The 17,970-nt window shown below is 30.5% G+C and overlaps 2 protein-coding genes across 3 annotated transcripts; one reads left to right on the top strand and one right to left on the bottom strand.

Annotated features, from left to right (window-relative positions):
• Positions 1-179: 179 nt before the first annotated feature.
• LOC131944800 (non-structural maintenance of chromosomes element 3 homolog) lies at positions 180-8,524 on the bottom strand. Its single transcript, XM_059305613.1, has 9 exons — positions 8,372-8,524; positions 5,146-5,235; positions 4,194-4,257; positions 3,902-3,981; positions 3,046-3,146; positions 1,897-1,979; positions 1,494-1,536; positions 1,014-1,191; positions 180-701 (listed from the first exon to the last, which is right to left on the bottom strand). The coding sequence occupies exons 1-9, from the start codon at positions 8,372-8,374 to the stop codon at positions 642-644; spliced, it is 702 nt and encodes a 233-aa protein (XP_059161596.1). The 5' UTR covers positions 8,375-8,524; the 3' UTR covers positions 180-641.
• Positions 8,525-9,957: 1,433 nt separating this feature from the next.
• LOC131944809 (uncharacterized) lies at positions 9,958-17,687 on the top strand. Of its 2 annotated transcripts, XM_059305627.1 has the most exons (10): positions 9,958-10,111; positions 10,381-10,483; positions 10,961-11,118; positions 11,218-11,383; positions 12,319-12,359; positions 12,524-12,548; positions 13,249-13,326; positions 13,662-13,736; positions 14,184-14,218; positions 14,867-17,687. In XM_059305627.1, coding segments are annotated over exons 2-10 (2,250 nt in total). In that variant the 5' UTR covers positions 9,958-10,111; positions 10,381-10,482; the 3' UTR covers positions 16,538-17,687. The 2 variants fall into 2 exon arrangements, with proteins under 2 accessions (XP_059161610.1, XP_059161609.1); XM_059305626.1 differs by having other exon boundaries at positions 9,958-10,483.
• The last annotated feature ends 283 nt before the right edge of the window (positions 17,688-17,970 follow it).

Below are 17,970 nucleotides of genomic sequence, written 5' to 3'. Positions count from 1 at the left end.
CAGAGATTTCTAACTTTCAATCAACTTTTACTCAATAGTTCCAACCTAATGATGCATCATGTTTTTCTAACACCAACATTGAATTTAAACTCATATAGTGCTCATATTTAAAATACTCTTGTAATTGGAAAATATAGAGATTGCTTTATTTTATTAGTCTCTTAGAAAAACACAAATGAAGGCAAATTTTTTAGCCAATCACATGAGTGTCCCACAAGAGAACCTATTCAATATTTCCATTTATGGTATATAGAATTAAACCATTTAATTTATTACACTTTGTAAGTTATAACTGTACATTCATTACAATAAGTATAGAGGTCATGCTGATCTGGGTGCTTCAGACAAATGTATAATTCAGATATTTCAATATATAGATATTAAATTCAAATTATCAAACTGAAGTGTTTCTCTAGTTGAAAGTCTATGCAACATGAAGTCCATTTGGCTGCTATATTCTAATTTTATTATCAGTATTTTATACCTGAGTACAGTACTAAAATTTTTGCATAATTGAAAAACAAAAGCCTATTGACTTTTGATAGGTGAATTACACTAATAATGTAGCTTAATTTTCTGGTAGTAACATTGAAAATAAACACATTTGCTCTAGTCATTTAAAATTCTTGTGCACAGATTATTCAAACCTCTTCACTTTGTTGGCGGTGGTGAGGCCAATCTTCTGGCTTGGTGCCATTAATCTAAAACAAAATGGAAAAGCAGATTTGTTAATAATTTATTTCAATTATGCTGTAAAACAAATTTTGAAGTCAAAAGTATGCTAGGTTTTTAACCAAAAAAAAATGTTAACAAGAAGTACTTAACAACTTTTCCATTACCTCACACACTGATCCAAGTGCAATACATTTATGTATAAAAACAAACTTTTTCACTTCCCTCACATGATAATTCAACTGCACAATATTTATATATAAGAACATATTTGTCCCTTACCTCACATTCTAATTTAAGTACACTACGTTTACATATTAAAAAAAAAAAAATTCCCATACCGCACACACCAACTCCAGGGCGCTACGTTTGCTGAGCTCATGATGAGCTCTCTGGCCCCAAATAAATTCTTTATAAGGTTGATCTTGGTTATTCTTGATTACTACTTCAAGGTATGCTTGTTTTACAAAATCTTCCATAATTAATGTTTTTACATTCCCAAAGGTTCCATTTTTTTCTCTGAAATGCACAAAAACATTTCATCATTTCATACACTGGTAATAAACGGTAGGAAGCATTGTAAATGATAATTACACATGTATTAAAATTAATGTCAATCAAGTAGAAGCGAACTTGCCAGTCCTGTCAGAATTTTTTTTTAATTTGGACAGACCAACAAAAATTAGATTAATAATATTTCAATCACACCTTATCATATTTTCAATAACATGATAATGTCACCTAATTATCCAAGTTAAGATATCAATCTACTTCTGGCAAGGGTGTTAAAGGATATTTACAAAATATTTAAAATTACTTACTCAGGATTCAAGCCCAATTTTTTAAGTGAATGCCACAATTCCTCTGAAATTTAAAATAATATTTAGTTGTATATAAACAAAAACAATTGTATTTATTTTAGAGTTGTGTTTACACTTGTTAAATCAAATGTGTCCATTAACTAAAATAAAGCATTTCTTCATTCGTTATCTAAAAATTCAAAACCACATTTTTAACACCCAAACCATTATTAATGTGATAGTTATTTTGATTCGCTAAAATAGAAAACACAAAAACTATGTATTCACATACAAATAATAGGCACTTATCACATATAAGTGGATTTTAAGAAAATAAATTTCTGTAAATTTTCAAGTTCAATTACATTTACTACTGTTTTAACTTTCAGTACAACATATAAATCGTCAAAAGAAAATGTCTTACCTTCAGAAATAACAGAACCATTCATAAAAATCATTCCAAGTATGACAGACACAAGACCCATTTTTGCACTATCTTCCTCAGACCTATATACAAATTGTAAAAAAATTACACGAACTAGCAATCAAATATTTAAAACTAAATTAACAATTCAGATCAAGTGGTCCATTTAGGTAGATGAGCTACAGATACTCATTGGGGTTGAATGAACAAAATGTATAAACTCCAGAAACTGAACTTGACTTTTGGTATAGCAAACAATACTGACACTTAACCACACCACACAGTTAAACTTTAAAAAATTTCATTTATGCTGAAGCCAACCCCAGGAAACTTTTAGACAGCTAAAAGAAAAGTTGTCAGGTGTTTGACCTGTTAAAAAGTCTGGTATCAGAAAGGTTTAAACCTATCACATTAACTCAATTCTAATTACCTAAAATGTATAAGTGAAATAATCTTGTTTAAAAAATGCCATGAAATTTTGATTTACCTTACAGTTCAATCAAAGTTTAATTATAAAGAACTACATTATTTCTCCTTTAGTTAGATAACAAGCTCAATTATCAATGTAAATTGTAGTCTAGGAAACCAGTTTCAGACTTAGATATTAATTAGTACGAGCCGACCCGCAGCGTATCATACGCCGCTATTTAGTTGTTTTATTTTCTACTTTTCAATAATTCATAATTTGTGAATTCGACAGTACCAATGCTGCCACTGAAAATATTTGCTTTAAAACACTAACCCCCCCCCCTTTCCCCTAACCTACACCCCCCTCCCCCCGTGAAAGCAGCCTCCTCTTAGTTATTTCTTAGTTAACTCCCGTAAGTTTAAAATCGAACTAAATTATCTGCCCCTAATAGAAACCCGACTCTACGCTCTACGATTTGTAAACATTTAGCTTTGTAAACAAAAAGCGTGACCACAGCTCACCAGACAATGTGGGGGTGGGGTGGGTGTGTTAGTGATAGTGATAAAGAGAAAGAGAGGGGACTGCAAGGAGGCGCTTGCAGCTTGTTTTCTAACGGCTCCCAGAAGAGAATTATATATATAGATAAACTGTTACAATTTTATAAAAATCTTTTTATCTTCAAAAAGATATGTTAAACCAAACATGCCTGTCTTATATAATATCAATAAATGCTTTTATACCATTCTACAAACTTTTCTTCTTCATTGAAATCTAGTTCATTAACTAGAATAAATGATCCTTTGTGCTTATCTTGCAGTTCTATCACTTTGAATCCAAAAACCTGTAAATAAAATATATTTCTATTAAGAGTGAGAAAGAGATAGTGCACATTTGTATTACACACTAAAATCAAGCCATTTGTATTAACTGTATTCCTTAATAGTAACTTAAGTTAAAAGAAAACACAACACCATGAACTAGTACCTACTCCACCTCTCGTTCTACTCCAATGCAAGTCTTTGCTAAAGTCCTACTTATACAACCCAACCCCCCCCCCCCCCTCCTCCACTCACACACCCAAACCCATTTCTCATGTTATCCAAGATCTCTAACACTGATACAAAGTGAAATACACAATGGTAGTTTTCTTTCAGCAAAAGAATTGTACATAGCATCTACTAAATGTTTATAACACATTCAAATTTAAGAGTGATTTTGAAATTGGTGTGTGTGCAAAAAACCAACAGATTTAGTCCATTTAAAGTTCTAGTCTGACTGGTGGTGTGTGGAAAATGTATGCATCTCACTCAAGTGGTCTGGCCATACACATGTATAAGGTCAAGGGCAGTACAGAAGGCAGAGGTTTGGACAACAAGAACATTAGATAGAAAGGTTTGATAAAGGTGTTCGACTGTTACTTTATTATTGTATGGTGGTTTAAATTAATTGAATTGTGTTTCCTACTTTCTAAGTAGTAATGTTATAATTTATGTTCTTATATTCGGCAACAAAATAAGCCAATAAGTTCAAAGACAAATAGATGCAGCTAATGAAAATTGGGTGGGAAACAAAATATATATAGGCCCTATATCAAACCTTTGATAATCTAGTAGAAGCCTCTTCCATGATAGAAGGGAATAGTCTCTTATGCTCTTTCAAAACCACTCTGTTGATATCTGAAACATTATAGAACAGCAATAATGCTTGATATAATCCAAGTTAGAAAGAAATGAGAAGAAAAAAGTGTTGGGGATTTGAAAGGTAATAAAAATAAGCTGAAGTGAAGAAGTGCAAATTTTGCACTTATATGCTACTGTGAAATGATAAAAATATTTTTATTAAAAATTTGTATATAAAAAAATTAAATTTAGAATTAAAATAGCAATACCTTTTTTTTTAATAGGAGTCTTTTTCTGATCCATGACTAACATGTATTGAATCAACTCATTCACCTGAAATTTATTTTTCTAAAGTGACAGATCATTATTGCATAAAAAAGTAATTCTTATATTGTTTTGATTTCTTTAAGTTATATATATCGACTTTTAAGCATGGAATTTAAAGTTGTGCACATTTAGATAAGTATATTAGCAGAGGGTAAAAAATAGTTCTAGGCTAGGTGTAGAGCTGTGTTAACAGTGTTATGGTGCACAAGGGTTAAATGTTTTGTATTGTTTCATGTTTGATTTCAATTTAGGTTAACAGCTGAGCATAGTGCTGACCACACTATTCCTTCATATGAGATCACTGAAACAGATGGACTCTACTTTATCTGCCCCATGACCCTTAATGTTTAATAAAAGGGTACTTTTTTTTTTTTTACTTTTAAGACAGGCTTATATGTGGGCTTAGATTTATCATCATTATTTGCTTATTCTATTTTCCATGCTTATGTTTTACCTAGGTTTTTACAAATGTTAAAATTTTATTGATTGCAGATTTGTTTTTGTCAATTTATGGCAAGGGTTAGGTTATAATGTAGGTGATAATAAAGGTTTCGCATTGGGCAATGCAGAATGCTTAGGAGCAGACATATTTATAGGCATTTTATTATACTTACAGTTTCACTTTAGATATGAATTTATGTTCACAAATTGAACAGGCTTAGACTTCAATTTGGTTTTAAATGAGGCATAAAATTCAATTTCAATAATTAGTTTCTGGAGCCAAATTAGCACTGGTGCCAAACTATCAGCATAAGCTCATGTTTGAGTGTTATCTGTTAAGTTTGATCATGTTTCACAGCTCAACATACAAAAAACACTCAAACTTGGCCTCAATTATGTTTATTTTAAAACTAACTATACATCAAGTTTAATAAATAAATAAAAAATAAAAACCTTTTTTTCAAACTCAGCAGAATCAAGTGATCTTGGTCTATCCTTAGTTTGATTCAAACTTGTGGAACTTTGGCTCTGTCTTTGGGATGGCTTATAAAGTAAAATGGAAATACTAATAAGAATTAGTCTGAAGGATATTAATTTAGTAAAAATAAAGTTTTTAGATTAATATTAGATAAATATATATTAGATTAGACTCCAGCATACTAGAAAAACATGGCCAGTTTTGAGAAATAAAAAGTGTTCATTCTTGTCACTTATGGGAATTGATTTTTTTCAATAAAAAAAACATGCCAACACTGTGTCAAAATTTAATTATAATTCATAAGCAGGTGTAAATGTAGGCTTACAGTTAGTAGGTCTTTTGGTTTTTCAACTTCCATGTCTTAAAATTTTTTTTAGATATGAACCAAAGGCATCAAAATTAATCAAATTTCATGAATAGCCTATAAACATGTTATTGTGTCATTGCATTTAAGTGATATTATTATTTGGCTTGGAACATAATTTATGACAAAATTTCACGCATGATCCTCTAGAGATTCATAGATGGCGTGCATGTGAAAGTAGATATTTAAATTAACCAAATAATAGGGCCTAGGCCTATACATTTGCAGTGACTATTTTAGGCAAGTACTATGAAATCCTTACTTTAAACTTTTAACTATTATTTAGTCTACTTGAGGAAATATAAGATTGGCCATTTTTATTTTTATTTATTTCAAGCTGCCAAGTGCGTCAAAATGAGGGTGGATATAAAATAAAGTATACCTGAACAATAACAATACAATCAAAAGTTGATGCACCAAGCTGTCTATTAATGGCAATCTATTGTTTTAGGTACGTAAAATCGCCCGCGAATAGTAATGTGATAAACAGGTGACCCCTTAAAGTTTAATAATTATTTCACATTTTGAGGAGGATTTATGTTTTGAAAAATACAAAAATGTTTCCTTGATTCATTTATGTACATGTTTTTAAACAATTGAATTAAAACTTTTCAGTAATAGATGAAGACTAGCGATGTTTCCAACAGATGCAACCATGCTCATTTACTATAGCAGTCATCTTGTTTAAGTTTTATTGTGTTAAACTTATAGCTGAAGATTCAGGGGAAGCCACTCTATTTTACAAATGGCTGCTGAGTTTAATAAGCAAATCTTGCTCTCAAACACTGCTGTTTAAAGTTACTTTCTGGCCTATATTGATATATTTAGCCATTGATTTTGGTTTATTGTTCAGTTATCTATAGGGTAAAGCAGGGCACTAAGAGCCATGTGGTATTAGGCCTCGATCAGCACCCCACCCCCACAAAACCACCAATAACACTACTAATCTACTTCTGAGGTAACAACCACGTCTGTTCTTTGATAACAGAGAAGCAGAGGATTCATTTTATGTAATTTATGACCCGCTTGGTCCAATAGGGAGTGGATGAAACAGGATTTAATCCCACTGCTCTTTCCCTAAAATTTCTCATCTCTATAAAACTATTTTGTGAACTTTTTTTACAAATAGACATAACTTGGGAAACTTCACTTTGTAATAAACCAAATGAGTTTTTCAAGCCCATTCTTTGTTCCTGTATCAGAGCATTGGTTGTTGTACATATTAACACTATTTTCCCATGTTTTTCTTTAACTTGCTTTCGCCTCTGTTTGTTTGTTTGTTTGTTTTTCCAATCAAATCATGCGATCGAAATTTCGGGCACTTCCCAGTTAGCTAGCGCGCTGAAATTTTCAGTGAAGCTTTGTTTCGGATGACAATATTCAACTGTTATTATTACTAAATTGATCCATGGAAACATTTTATTGATCATTTTATACCCCTTTATAATTGTACAAAAAACGTGGGGAAAAAGGGACATAACCCAGTAACTGTAATTTGATGAAAACAAGGTTCGGTACTCTCCCTCTTTTTGCTTACTGAGTAGTTGTCACGCGGTGTTTGTCTACAAACAACCAGAACGTAACAACTGGTGGCCAGTATGGGGGAGACGATATGGTCAAGTGGTTGGGCACAGGATTGCTAACCCACTCAACACGGGTTCAAATCTATGTGTTCTAGTCAGCAACGTATTCACACAACGTGTTTTTTACGAGTTGTCTTTTTACGAGTTGTCTTCGTTTACCCAAAAAAAAAGTGAAAAGATAAAATCGATAGCACGATTTCAATGCAAACAAACAGACAAAGACTAAAAAGTAGAAAATAATAATCATTAAAAAAGTTTTAAAAAACCCACGTTTTCTGATTGAACTAAAAAGTAGAAAATAAATGCTATACATCACAATAATGCAAGCGATCACTCTACTATAAGTGATCAAAAACGTGGGGCGCCGTGATTTTCTTACAGTTTCTAATACTGTTGACTCTCTACAAGCTCCCTAATAAAAGTCAATAGTATTATCTAATCAATAGTAATATAACTTTTACTTCGGCGCCCCACGTTTTTCATCGCTTATAGTAGAGTGATCGCTTGCATCATTGTGATGTATAGCATTTATTTTCTACTTTTTAGTTCAATCAGAAAACGTGGGTTTTTAAAAACTTTTTTAATGATTATTATTATAGCTATGGCTAGAATAGTTTTATTTTGGTGAATTTTTTTTGCAGTGATTATTGGTGCCAAAACAAAATGGCCGACATTTGTCCTGTTTTACCATGTCCATGCTATAAAGTTTTTATCATTATCAGAGTAAAACTTGACTGATCATTACCATAATGGTTTTATTTGTTAGATAATAACTAAATCTATATGAATACATTAATACTGTTATGTGGCTCTTGATACCCTCTGTGCAAGTTTCTCATTTATTAGACCACTGAATATGACACTGGTATAAAAATAGTTAACACAAAATGTATTAATTGTTAAACAGACTTGTGTCTAAATGATAGAAATACAATTCTAACCTGCAAAAAAGTAAAAATTCAGCCATCCGATGTTAGCTAGATCTAGTAATTTTTAAAATGGTACACATACTTATTACCCCTAAGGCCCTAAGGGCAAGGGGCAATACAACCGACTCAGCCCCCACCTGTTTCTAACCAACCATAAAACTTCTAATTTCTTTGTAGGTAACAGGAATAAATGTTCTTATGTCTCAGCTAATCTGGGGTGGTATGTTATGTAAGTTACATCAATTTATTAATAATTGTTTAGGCTAATAATTAATTAATTATAATTAATATTTAATAAATATTAAATAGTAGGCCTATGACCTACCATGATGATGATGGTCTTTCGAGCTTCTTGATTATGAATATTATTTATTAAGTTAGGTCTAAAGAAATAGGGTCTATAATCTGAGAAATAGATCTAGTCTATAAAAAAGATTCTAGAAATCTAGATCTAGGGATAAGTGAGTCTAGATTTAGCCTCTTGCTCTTTATTTTATTATTTTTAAATCTTTAATGTTAGAAACTTTACTATAGGTAGTCACTAGCAGTAAAACGAAGTTTTTGTCAAGCCTGAACAAAACACAAAAATGTTGCCAAAGTTGTATTTACCACATGGATTTTAAAAATTGATTGTAGACACTAGATCTAGAGTCTATGTCCATTTGAGCAAACTAAACAGCAACTAAACAATAGATGGCATATGCCCTCGATAAATTTTGAACTAGATCGTGTTTTATAGAAAGGAGAGAGCTTAGTATGTTTTCTTTAGTAAAATAATTGGTCGCTGTAATGTCTTTATTAAAAAATAAAGAAATGTTTTTTTTTTTTAAATCATATATAAATTATAACAGCTAGCTTTTAAATGCACTAACAATAATTAATAATATATATGCCTTACTAATTTGCTTTCTTTAATAAAATATTTGGCCACTCATGAAATCTTTTACATATTTTAGCGAGCATAGCTTGTATTAAAGAAAGCAAATTAGATCTAGAATCTAGTATTTGTTTTTCAAGCTTTTATTTAACTTGCTTCCTCTGTTTGTTGTCAGTCTGTCTGTCGACAGTCTGTCTACCTAGATCGAAACGAACGAGCGAAATTTTGGGCACTTCTAACTGAATAAACCAACTATTCCGTATTATTAGACACGTGTTATCACATTCACCAAGTGCGCAATAGTTTTTAGTCATGCAACTCTATTGTACGGAACAAAATATTCATAAAAAACGTTGTAATAACAAGTTTTTATGTAATAATGCACTAAAAAATAGAACATAAATTATACACTATTTAAACAACTATAAAGAAAAGCGTGGGTCACTTTCGTATCTATCGGATACCTTTACAGAGTTTCTTCCAGGGGGGGGGGGGGGGCGAACACTAGTAAAAGTGTATGTTTACTATATAAAATCCATCTCATTCGGGGCGCCCCCCCCCCCCCCCCCGAAGAGATGCCTGGAAGAAACTCTGGGTACGTTCTATGTAGAAAAGAAATCCGTAAAGCCAGTTTGCAGTCTTATTTTCTTACCTTCGATTGAATAATTCAGTATTGTTGCTTAGAATGAGCTTGTGATAACTTTCTCTACCCGGTTTGGCGCTCCTTTAGGGTCGGCGCCCGGCACGGCCGCCCACCCTCCCTCCTCTAGCTCAGAGTTTCTTCCAGGCATCTCTTCGGGGGGGACGAAGCCCCCCCGAAAAATTTTTACCGCCCCCCCCCGAACGAAATGAAATTTATATAATTTATATAGAAAATATATACTTTTAACAGTGTCCGCCCCCCCCCCCCCCGAAGAAAGTTTACCGCCCCCCCCCCCCCCGAAGATTTCAAGTGCCCCCCCGGAGAAAAAAGTCTGGAAGAAACACTGCTCTAGCTACGCATGTGACCCTACGGGTCGCTATAACCTAGGCCAACTAGCTGTAGAGGAAATCCCGCACAGCCATTTTTTAAAATTTGATAAAATTTTGTCTAGATATTAGATTAATTCTTAAAATCGTTTAGGCAACTGTTAAATTCGCTAATTATTACTAGAGTCTAGATCTATAAATTTTGTTAACAGTTCCCCAGTTAGGCCTAGTTTTTTTTTAAAATTAATAACATAAGCCTGTGGTGTTAGTGATGTAATGTTTGTAGGCCTAGATTATATTGTAGATCTTGTGCCCTACAAAGTTAATGTAGAATCTAGGTCTATCTAGATATATCTAGACCCGAACCAGTTAACCAACATTTGAAATATAATAATCTAGATCTAGTAGTCTATATAGATTATCTAGTCTAGTAGACTATAGGCCATAGGGACTACATTTATTTATTTACTCTGTTACTTTTGTTGTAGGCCTAGTACAACAACTTAGTTAGACTTAGATCTAGATCTAGTTAGTCTTAGTTAGATCTAGGCCTAAGAAGTACTAGAATCTAGATCTAGTATTACTAGACTAGTAAGTATTATTAATAATATTATAATGAGTAAGCTACAACAAATTCATAGGCCTAAATACTAAATAAAATTCTAAAAATTAATTATTTAGATCTAAGCCCTATTTTTGAAATTGTTAATTCTTAATTACTCAATACTCAATAATTACCTTCAATGAACCACAAAATATGGAGTTTTTTTTTTTTTAAGTGAATCTAAAAGCAACTAATATTTTCAATGAGGCTCTATTTCATGTTTATATTAATTAAAATTAATGTGTATGCTTGTGACAAAAAACAACAATTTTTATAATTTAAAAAATTCAGCTTTGCCAGAAAAAATTTTTAATATAGATTAGGCTATATAATAGATATAGATATATAAATCTATAGATCTCTATATTTGATTTAATAATTTTATTTTACAGTAAAGTGTTTTATCAAATTTTAATTTCAATTAAAAAGTAACAATCTTTTATTTTGTTTTATTTATATCTTAGTGGAGGAAAGTAGGATTGTTGAGCATGCTGTGTATCTAAAATACAGTGAACGCCTCAGACAAGAGATTCATGAAATATTTGTGAAATACATAATTCCTGACAATGTGATACACATATTTCATAAGTACAGCAGACATATATTCACTACAAAAGATGTGGTACGCCTTCATTTATATTAAAAAATAAAAGGGCAAATAATATTTTTAGTATATAACATTATAGTATATTAAACATTTTGATTTTTAAAAATCTCCTAGGAGTTTATAACTGCACTTGCTAACAATAAAGGAAATACAGCAGGGGCTGAGGAGCTACTGAATCGCCTCAGTAAATATGATGGCTGGTTTGAGTGTTTGATCAAAGTTCTAAACAATGATGAGGTTAAACTTAATCATATTGCAGTGGTTCTAGAAAATATTCAAGGTAGTCACCTTTCAACTTCAAATCATAGTTTCTTCCAGGCTTCTCTTTGAGAGGGGGGGGGGGTCTACAGAATGAAATGGAATTTATATAGAAAATATATACACTTTACATTGTCCGTCCCCCGGAAATTTTAGCCCGCCCCCCGAAAATTTCAAGTGTCCCCTTAAGAAAATAATAAAATAAGTCTGGAACAAACACTGCTTAAAATTACTGTTTTTTATAGATCAATCGTTGATATATGCATAAAATATGGCTATTTAGGTGACACAACAATAAAACATAGTCCTGTACTGTAGGCTAAATACATACATACATGCATCCACATATAGATATATATATATATATATATATATATATATATATATATATATATATATATATATATATATATATATATATATGTATGCATAGGACTATATACTATATATATATATAGGACTAATATACTATATATATATATAGAGAGAGAGATTGATTGATTTATTTATATTATTTTTACATTTATTTTTAAATATTTTTTATATATTAAGATATCTATCTATCTATCTATCTATCTATCTATCTATCTATCTATCTATCTATCTATCTATCTATCTATCTATCTATCTATCTATCTATCTATCTATCTATCTATCTAACTATATGTATATATATATATATATATGTATATATATATATATGTATATATGTATATATATATATATATATATATATATATATATATATATATATATATATATATAGTGATTGTGTGTTATTCAATTGATTAAAAATAAATTGAATAGGCGTATGAATTTTATTTTAAGTAGTTGCTAATTTAGAAGAAAAATGATTGAACCTAGTGACTTAGACATTAGAAGCAGAGATCACTAGAATTGATGAAACCTTACATTTATAATAACTATTATTGCTAACAAAATGTTTCTTGTTTCCAGAAAAACTATGTATGAATATTTCTCAAGTATCTACCTGTGAGGTTTGTATCTAATTTAGTATTTTCTCCATAAATAGTATAAAATACTCCATCACAATAGGGCAGTATTTTTTGCTAAGCAAAAGAGAAATTCAAAGTGACTTGACAAGCTGAATACAATTTTTTTGTGAGCTATATATTTGAGGCTGTATTTTTTCTCTCTTCAGAATGAATCTCCTACTCCTGTTGAAGGTAAAACTTATTCCATATACTAAATAAAATACTTAAATTTATACTTGTAAGTGCAAAAATTTAAAACATTTAGTAATTTAAAATAGAACAATCTTTTGTTTTGTTTTGTCTGGAAATAAATAATGTTCTTTTTTTATATATTTTTTATATTCATTTCCGTAATGTTTCATTACATCTTAATCTAACCTAAACTTTTGCCCAACCACAAGCTTCTGTCTCTGATCCTTAACACAAAATCTAATCCAAACTCTAGGCTAAACACAAAATCTAGTCCATGCCTTTACTTAACACAATGGGACACATCTGTTGTTCAATATAGCTATCCAGCTCTGATTGGTATCTGACTCAAATAAGGGCATGTAAATGCAGTTGCTCATTTAGTTCACCATTCTATCAGTTCAAATACCAATGTCACGCAAACAAATCAATCATCCTTATAATACTTATATGCTATGTTGATCGGGAAGTATACCTTAAAAAAAAAATTATAACACTAGCCAAAACACAAGTGCTAACCCTCTCTGGTGATATTGCAAAGACAAAACCAATATTATTTCTATCTTATGGATTGTTTTTTTTTTACCATAAATAGACCTGCAAATTAGCCTTTCACCTATAATTAATGTTATTTAAATTAGGAAAAAAAATGATAATCATTAATATCATGCTCTATTTTGTCTTTACTTCTGATGTTCATCAGAAAAAACCCAATCAGAAAAACTAAAACATGAGGTTGATATTCTCAGAGCTGAGCTAGTTACAACAAAAGAAGAACTTGGTGAGTTGATTTATTAGTGTTGCATTTAAATATTGTTCAATTTAGCAGTCCTTTTTTTGGTAAAATATCATATTCAATATAGACAAGTCTGTAAACTTGCAGAAGTCATTGGTATTTAGTTATATATCAGGGGTATGAGCTTTAAAGCTGTCAACTACATATTCTGTGATAAACACATCTAAAAACTAATGTACATTCTCAGATACACACAAATTCCATTTTCTTCCATTACTGCACTATTTGACACCATATGTAATGACACAATTGACTACTAAGTGTTATGTTGAAATCTGAAAGATGTTTTCAGTTTGATGTATTAATATTATCTATTACAGAAAAAAGAATTAAACAACATGAAACACAAGTAAAATGTTATGAACATGAAATAAATCAACTTAAAAACAAAAGAGGTGAACTTTAAAAAAATATTCTAATATTTATGATAAAAAGTAAACACAGATCTTACTGAAAAACACATGTCTTACAGCTGAAAACAGTAGTGAGAGAAATGCTTTATTCTTTATTATGTTGCAGTCTACCTCAGTTTAGACTTTGCTAGAGAAATTGCTCATCAGGTAGTTGTGGTACTTATAGAGATGATATCTAAGCACCTTGAGATTTAATGCAATTTTTAAATAGTTTTTAAATATATTCACATGACATGTCAGCTCTGTATGCTTTGCTCAAATATATCTTCAGCTTGATATAATAATGGCATGAGTTATATTTGAATTATAAAATATGTGAAAACTTCCTCAAATAGCCTACAACACAACACAAGGCAATATGTTAGAAGTAAAAATACTGCACTTGAACATTTTTCTTCAATTTAAAAAGTTTTATATTTTTCTTTTAAGATGTCAAAGATACAGTTTATTCAGATGCTTTACAGGTAACAATTAATGTTATTAAGTGTAATTATGTGTAATATAGACTGCAAAAAAACATTAAAATAAATGTGCATATACATATATACACACACACACACACATATATATATATATATATATATATATATATATATATATATATATATATATATATATATATATATATATATCTACGGACATTGTTTTCTGAAAACACCTTCCCCCCACTCTGATGAATTTCTGTCTATACCAACAGTCTTAATATCAACTATTTTATTTTATCACTTTATCTTGGCTTTTTTTTTTTAGCACACTACAACAGTTAGTATGGTATGATAGCAGTTTTTTAATAGGATGTGTTTCTGTTATTTCTATTACTGTTCCTGTTACTTAAAATTCTAGCAAAAATTGTGCCCTGGGTGTAGGTCCATACCCATTCTGTGTAGGTTGAAGCTTCTTGTTAAAATCTGATAAAGCCATAACCACTGCAATAAAAAGTTTTTGTATACCACCACATTTAAAAATTCAACTTTAAAAAAAAATAATTAGTTTCTTCTTCTTTGTTCTCAATTTAGTAGGCCTATATGATGGAGTATTTATTAGTTTGATAAACTCAGCATTTGCAGAAATACAAAAAACTATTCAGTGAAATTTTATATCTTTAATTTCAGACTTTTGAATATCCTGAAAAGGAAATAAATCTACTTTTGATTGGCCGAAGTGGAGTTGGGAAAAGTGCAACTGGCAACTCAATCCTGGGTCGCCAGGTGTTTGAAACAGATGCCAGCATAGCATTGAAACCATTTCCTGGCACTGTACAATCTGCTGAAGTAACATACAATAATCGCATCATAAGAGTCGTGGATGGCATAGAGTGGGGAGAAGATGAAAAATCATTAAACCTGTTTTTTGAAAGTGTGAAGCATGCTTTTATGTCAAACACTAGAGGATTCCATGCTCTTCTCATTGTTGAGAAGTTTTGTAATTCATTTTCATTGCAGAGCTATGAAAATATTTTGAAGTTTTTAAAAGAAATATTTTTTGAAGAATTCATAACACGATTTTGTATTCTGGTTATTACTAACGGTAAAGGTCTTGAAACATTGTTAAAAACTCAGAATATAACATTTAAAGAGTGGTGTACAAGGAAAAGATATTCTACATTTGTTACAATTGATGATTGTGTTATCGCTGATAATTTGAATAGCACTTACTTATCAAATCCAATTGTTCTTTTTGATAACAATACAACCAACCATGAAACACAAAGAGAACAAATAGATGAATTAGTTGATTATGTTAATAGGATACAATACTGTGGGCACCGATTTAGTTTTTCAAACTTGGCTCAAGTAGAAAAAAAAATTAAACAAAAGCAAGTTTACTCTCACAAAAAAGACATTTGTAGTGAAAATTTAAGTCACTTAATTGAAATTCTGACTAGAACTGAAGAGCTGTTTTCAATTACTTTCTTAAATATAAATACAAAAATTGATCTAGCTTCAGAACTTCATAATGAAACAAAAGAAATTCATAGAAGTATAATGGATAAAGATTGCGGTAGTGGAGTACTGAAAAAAAGAATTCAAATGAACAGTGATCTATGTGAATTACTACTTAACATGAAAAAAACTTTGAAAGATTTTGCCACTGAAACAGAAAAGTTTAAAGAAAGAACAAAAAAATGTACAGAAAAAAGGGAGGCTCTTCTTTTAACATTGCAAAGAATTACAGAAAAATTGCAATCTTTTGAATCTCACATTGCTGAAGAGCTTCAAAGTATTAAACTTAAATATGAAGAGGAATATAAAATTATAAAATTGGCGTTTAAAAAGAAAGAAGATGATGAAATTAAACAATTTAAACTTGAGAAAGATATGCTAACGTCAGAGTACAGAAAACTTCAAAAAGAGAATTCTGTAAGTCTGATGTATGAATCAGAAAAGTGCCAAAAATTACGTGATGCAATAGATGAAAAAACTCACATTTTTGAGTCAAAGTTATATACACTACAAGCTGAGGCAAAAAAGGCTTTAGACAAACAAAAACAGTTGTGTGATGAACAGCTGGGAATACGGGAAGTTTCTTTAGATGATGAAAAAATGTCTTTACATAATCAAGAGAAGGAAATAAATAAAGAATTACAAATTATATTATCACAATTGAGTAAGTTGAGCATACAAGAAGTCAAGTGGAAAGAGAGTTTAAATGTTTTGTTTTTTGAAATACATAGTCAGGATTATAGGAGACTCAGTAGTGAGATTTTGATAAAAAGAGAACCATCAAACCATCACAAATTGTATGAGCCTGAAGTTAAAAATGAGATCTGCTGTTTGCAATAAGATCAATCATTTAAAAAAAATAGAAAAGCTTGCTTATTTTATTTGGTCAAACATAGCCTAATATGTAAATTCATTTGGACTTGTTACACACTGAAAAACCATATAACACAACTGTGCATATAAAGTAAATAGTAATTATAAATATCCTAGATTTATTCACTTAATTTATTATTCCAAAATTTGATACCATTTTTAATTAGGTTGACTTTAGTTTAATGAATGTAAAGCTTTATCTATATTTATGTAATGTTATGTATGCCTAGTTGAGTTGTTATGCATTTAGACCTTTAAACGACCAATGCATTCAAATGAAGGGCCAATAACCAATTCAGTTTGTTTGGCTTTTTGCAGACTAAATGTATTTTCCGTTATCTTACTAATGTTTGTTTTAATCTATTTTTAATCTATTTATTTACTGCCATAGCATCAATGGACGCCAGCGAGAAAAGTCTCAAAGCACGCAAAGGTATTTGAGAGGTCCATAAATTAATTTAAAAATCATGCACGGCGTAGTTACAATTAATATTGTTATACAATACTGCATGTCTGTTTTTTTTTTCGGAATTTACTAAAGATTGGATTAATTTGATGTTTTTAATATTTTCGGTAACTAAATTACTAAATACAAATTTAAAAAAAGCAAAAACATTTTGGTTTTCACGTGTAATGGCGACATAAACAATGGCTGCCATAAATTTTATTGTACACACTGTAAGCTAAAAAAAGAAAAACTAGGTCATAGGGTTTAAAGTTGCATTGTTATTTAAAATCTTGATCTTCAAAGTTTTGTAAACAAATAGTTATCGATCACTAAGTTACTGTACAGCCAATCAATATTTGTCTTACGAAAGTGAAACATCCGGTTATAACATAGGCTTGATGAAAATAAATAGAAATGTAGCCTTAAACTCAACAAATTATTTTCAAGTTCTCTGGATCTGCAACTTTTATAGCATTTATTCTAAAAATATAAAATTTCTAAATTAATTTTAGGCTTAAGTTTTTACTTTTTTTTTTTTTAACGGTCCTAAATCTAAAAAAGCACATTTTTATTCCATGTCAACAACATTATGGAAGGATTCCCGTCTACTCGCTGGTGTCCATTACGGTTACTTTCCATTACTATTTGCCAAATAAAGTGAAAACAGTAAATTGAAGAAACTTTTTTGGTTTTTGATTGATCATTGTTTTTAAGCCTTGTTGAATGTTGTTAATAAAAGTATTGGCCTAATAGGCCCTATCAGTATCATTATAATAGTTTATCTATTCTGTCTGCCTGTCTGGAATGCTCTAGAAAAAACACAAGGAAATTTAAAGATGCATAGGGAAAGACATCACGTGGAACATATAGGAAGTTTTCGAAACGAAATATGTACAGTTCTAAATCCGGAAAACTACATCCAATAAAATGAGGTAATTGATTCCAGAGTAAA

Source organism: Physella acuta, unplaced genomic scaffold (genome assembly GCF_028476545.2).
Source record: "Physella acuta isolate Inbredline_101_S28 unplaced genomic scaffold, ASM2847654v3 ptg000508l, whole genome shotgun sequence".
Classification (NCBI taxonomy): Eukaryota; Metazoa; Mollusca; class Gastropoda; family Physidae; genus Physella; species Physella acuta.
This window is presented reverse-complemented; position numbering and strand designations above follow the sequence as displayed.

Coding starts and splice junctions, on each gene's coding strand:
- LOC131944800 (XM_059305613.1), bottom strand. Junction 1,980..3,045: donor GAAGAAAAGTTTGTAGAATG/GTATAAAAGCAT, acceptor ATTTGTATATAG/GTCTGAGGAAGATAGTGCAA. Junction 702..1,013: donor CCCTGGAGTTGGTGTGTGCG/GTATGGGAATTT, acceptor ATTTTGTTTTAG/ATTAATGGCACCAAGCCAGA.
- LOC131944809 (XM_059305627.1), top strand. Junction 13,737..14,183: donor TCAACTTAAAAACAAAAGAG/GTGAACTTTAAA, acceptor TTTTCTTTTAAG/ATGTCAAAGATACAGTTTAT. Junction 14,219..14,866: donor TTTATTCAGATGCTTTACAG/GTAACAATTAAT, acceptor CTTTAATTTCAG/ACTTTTGAATATCCTGAAAA.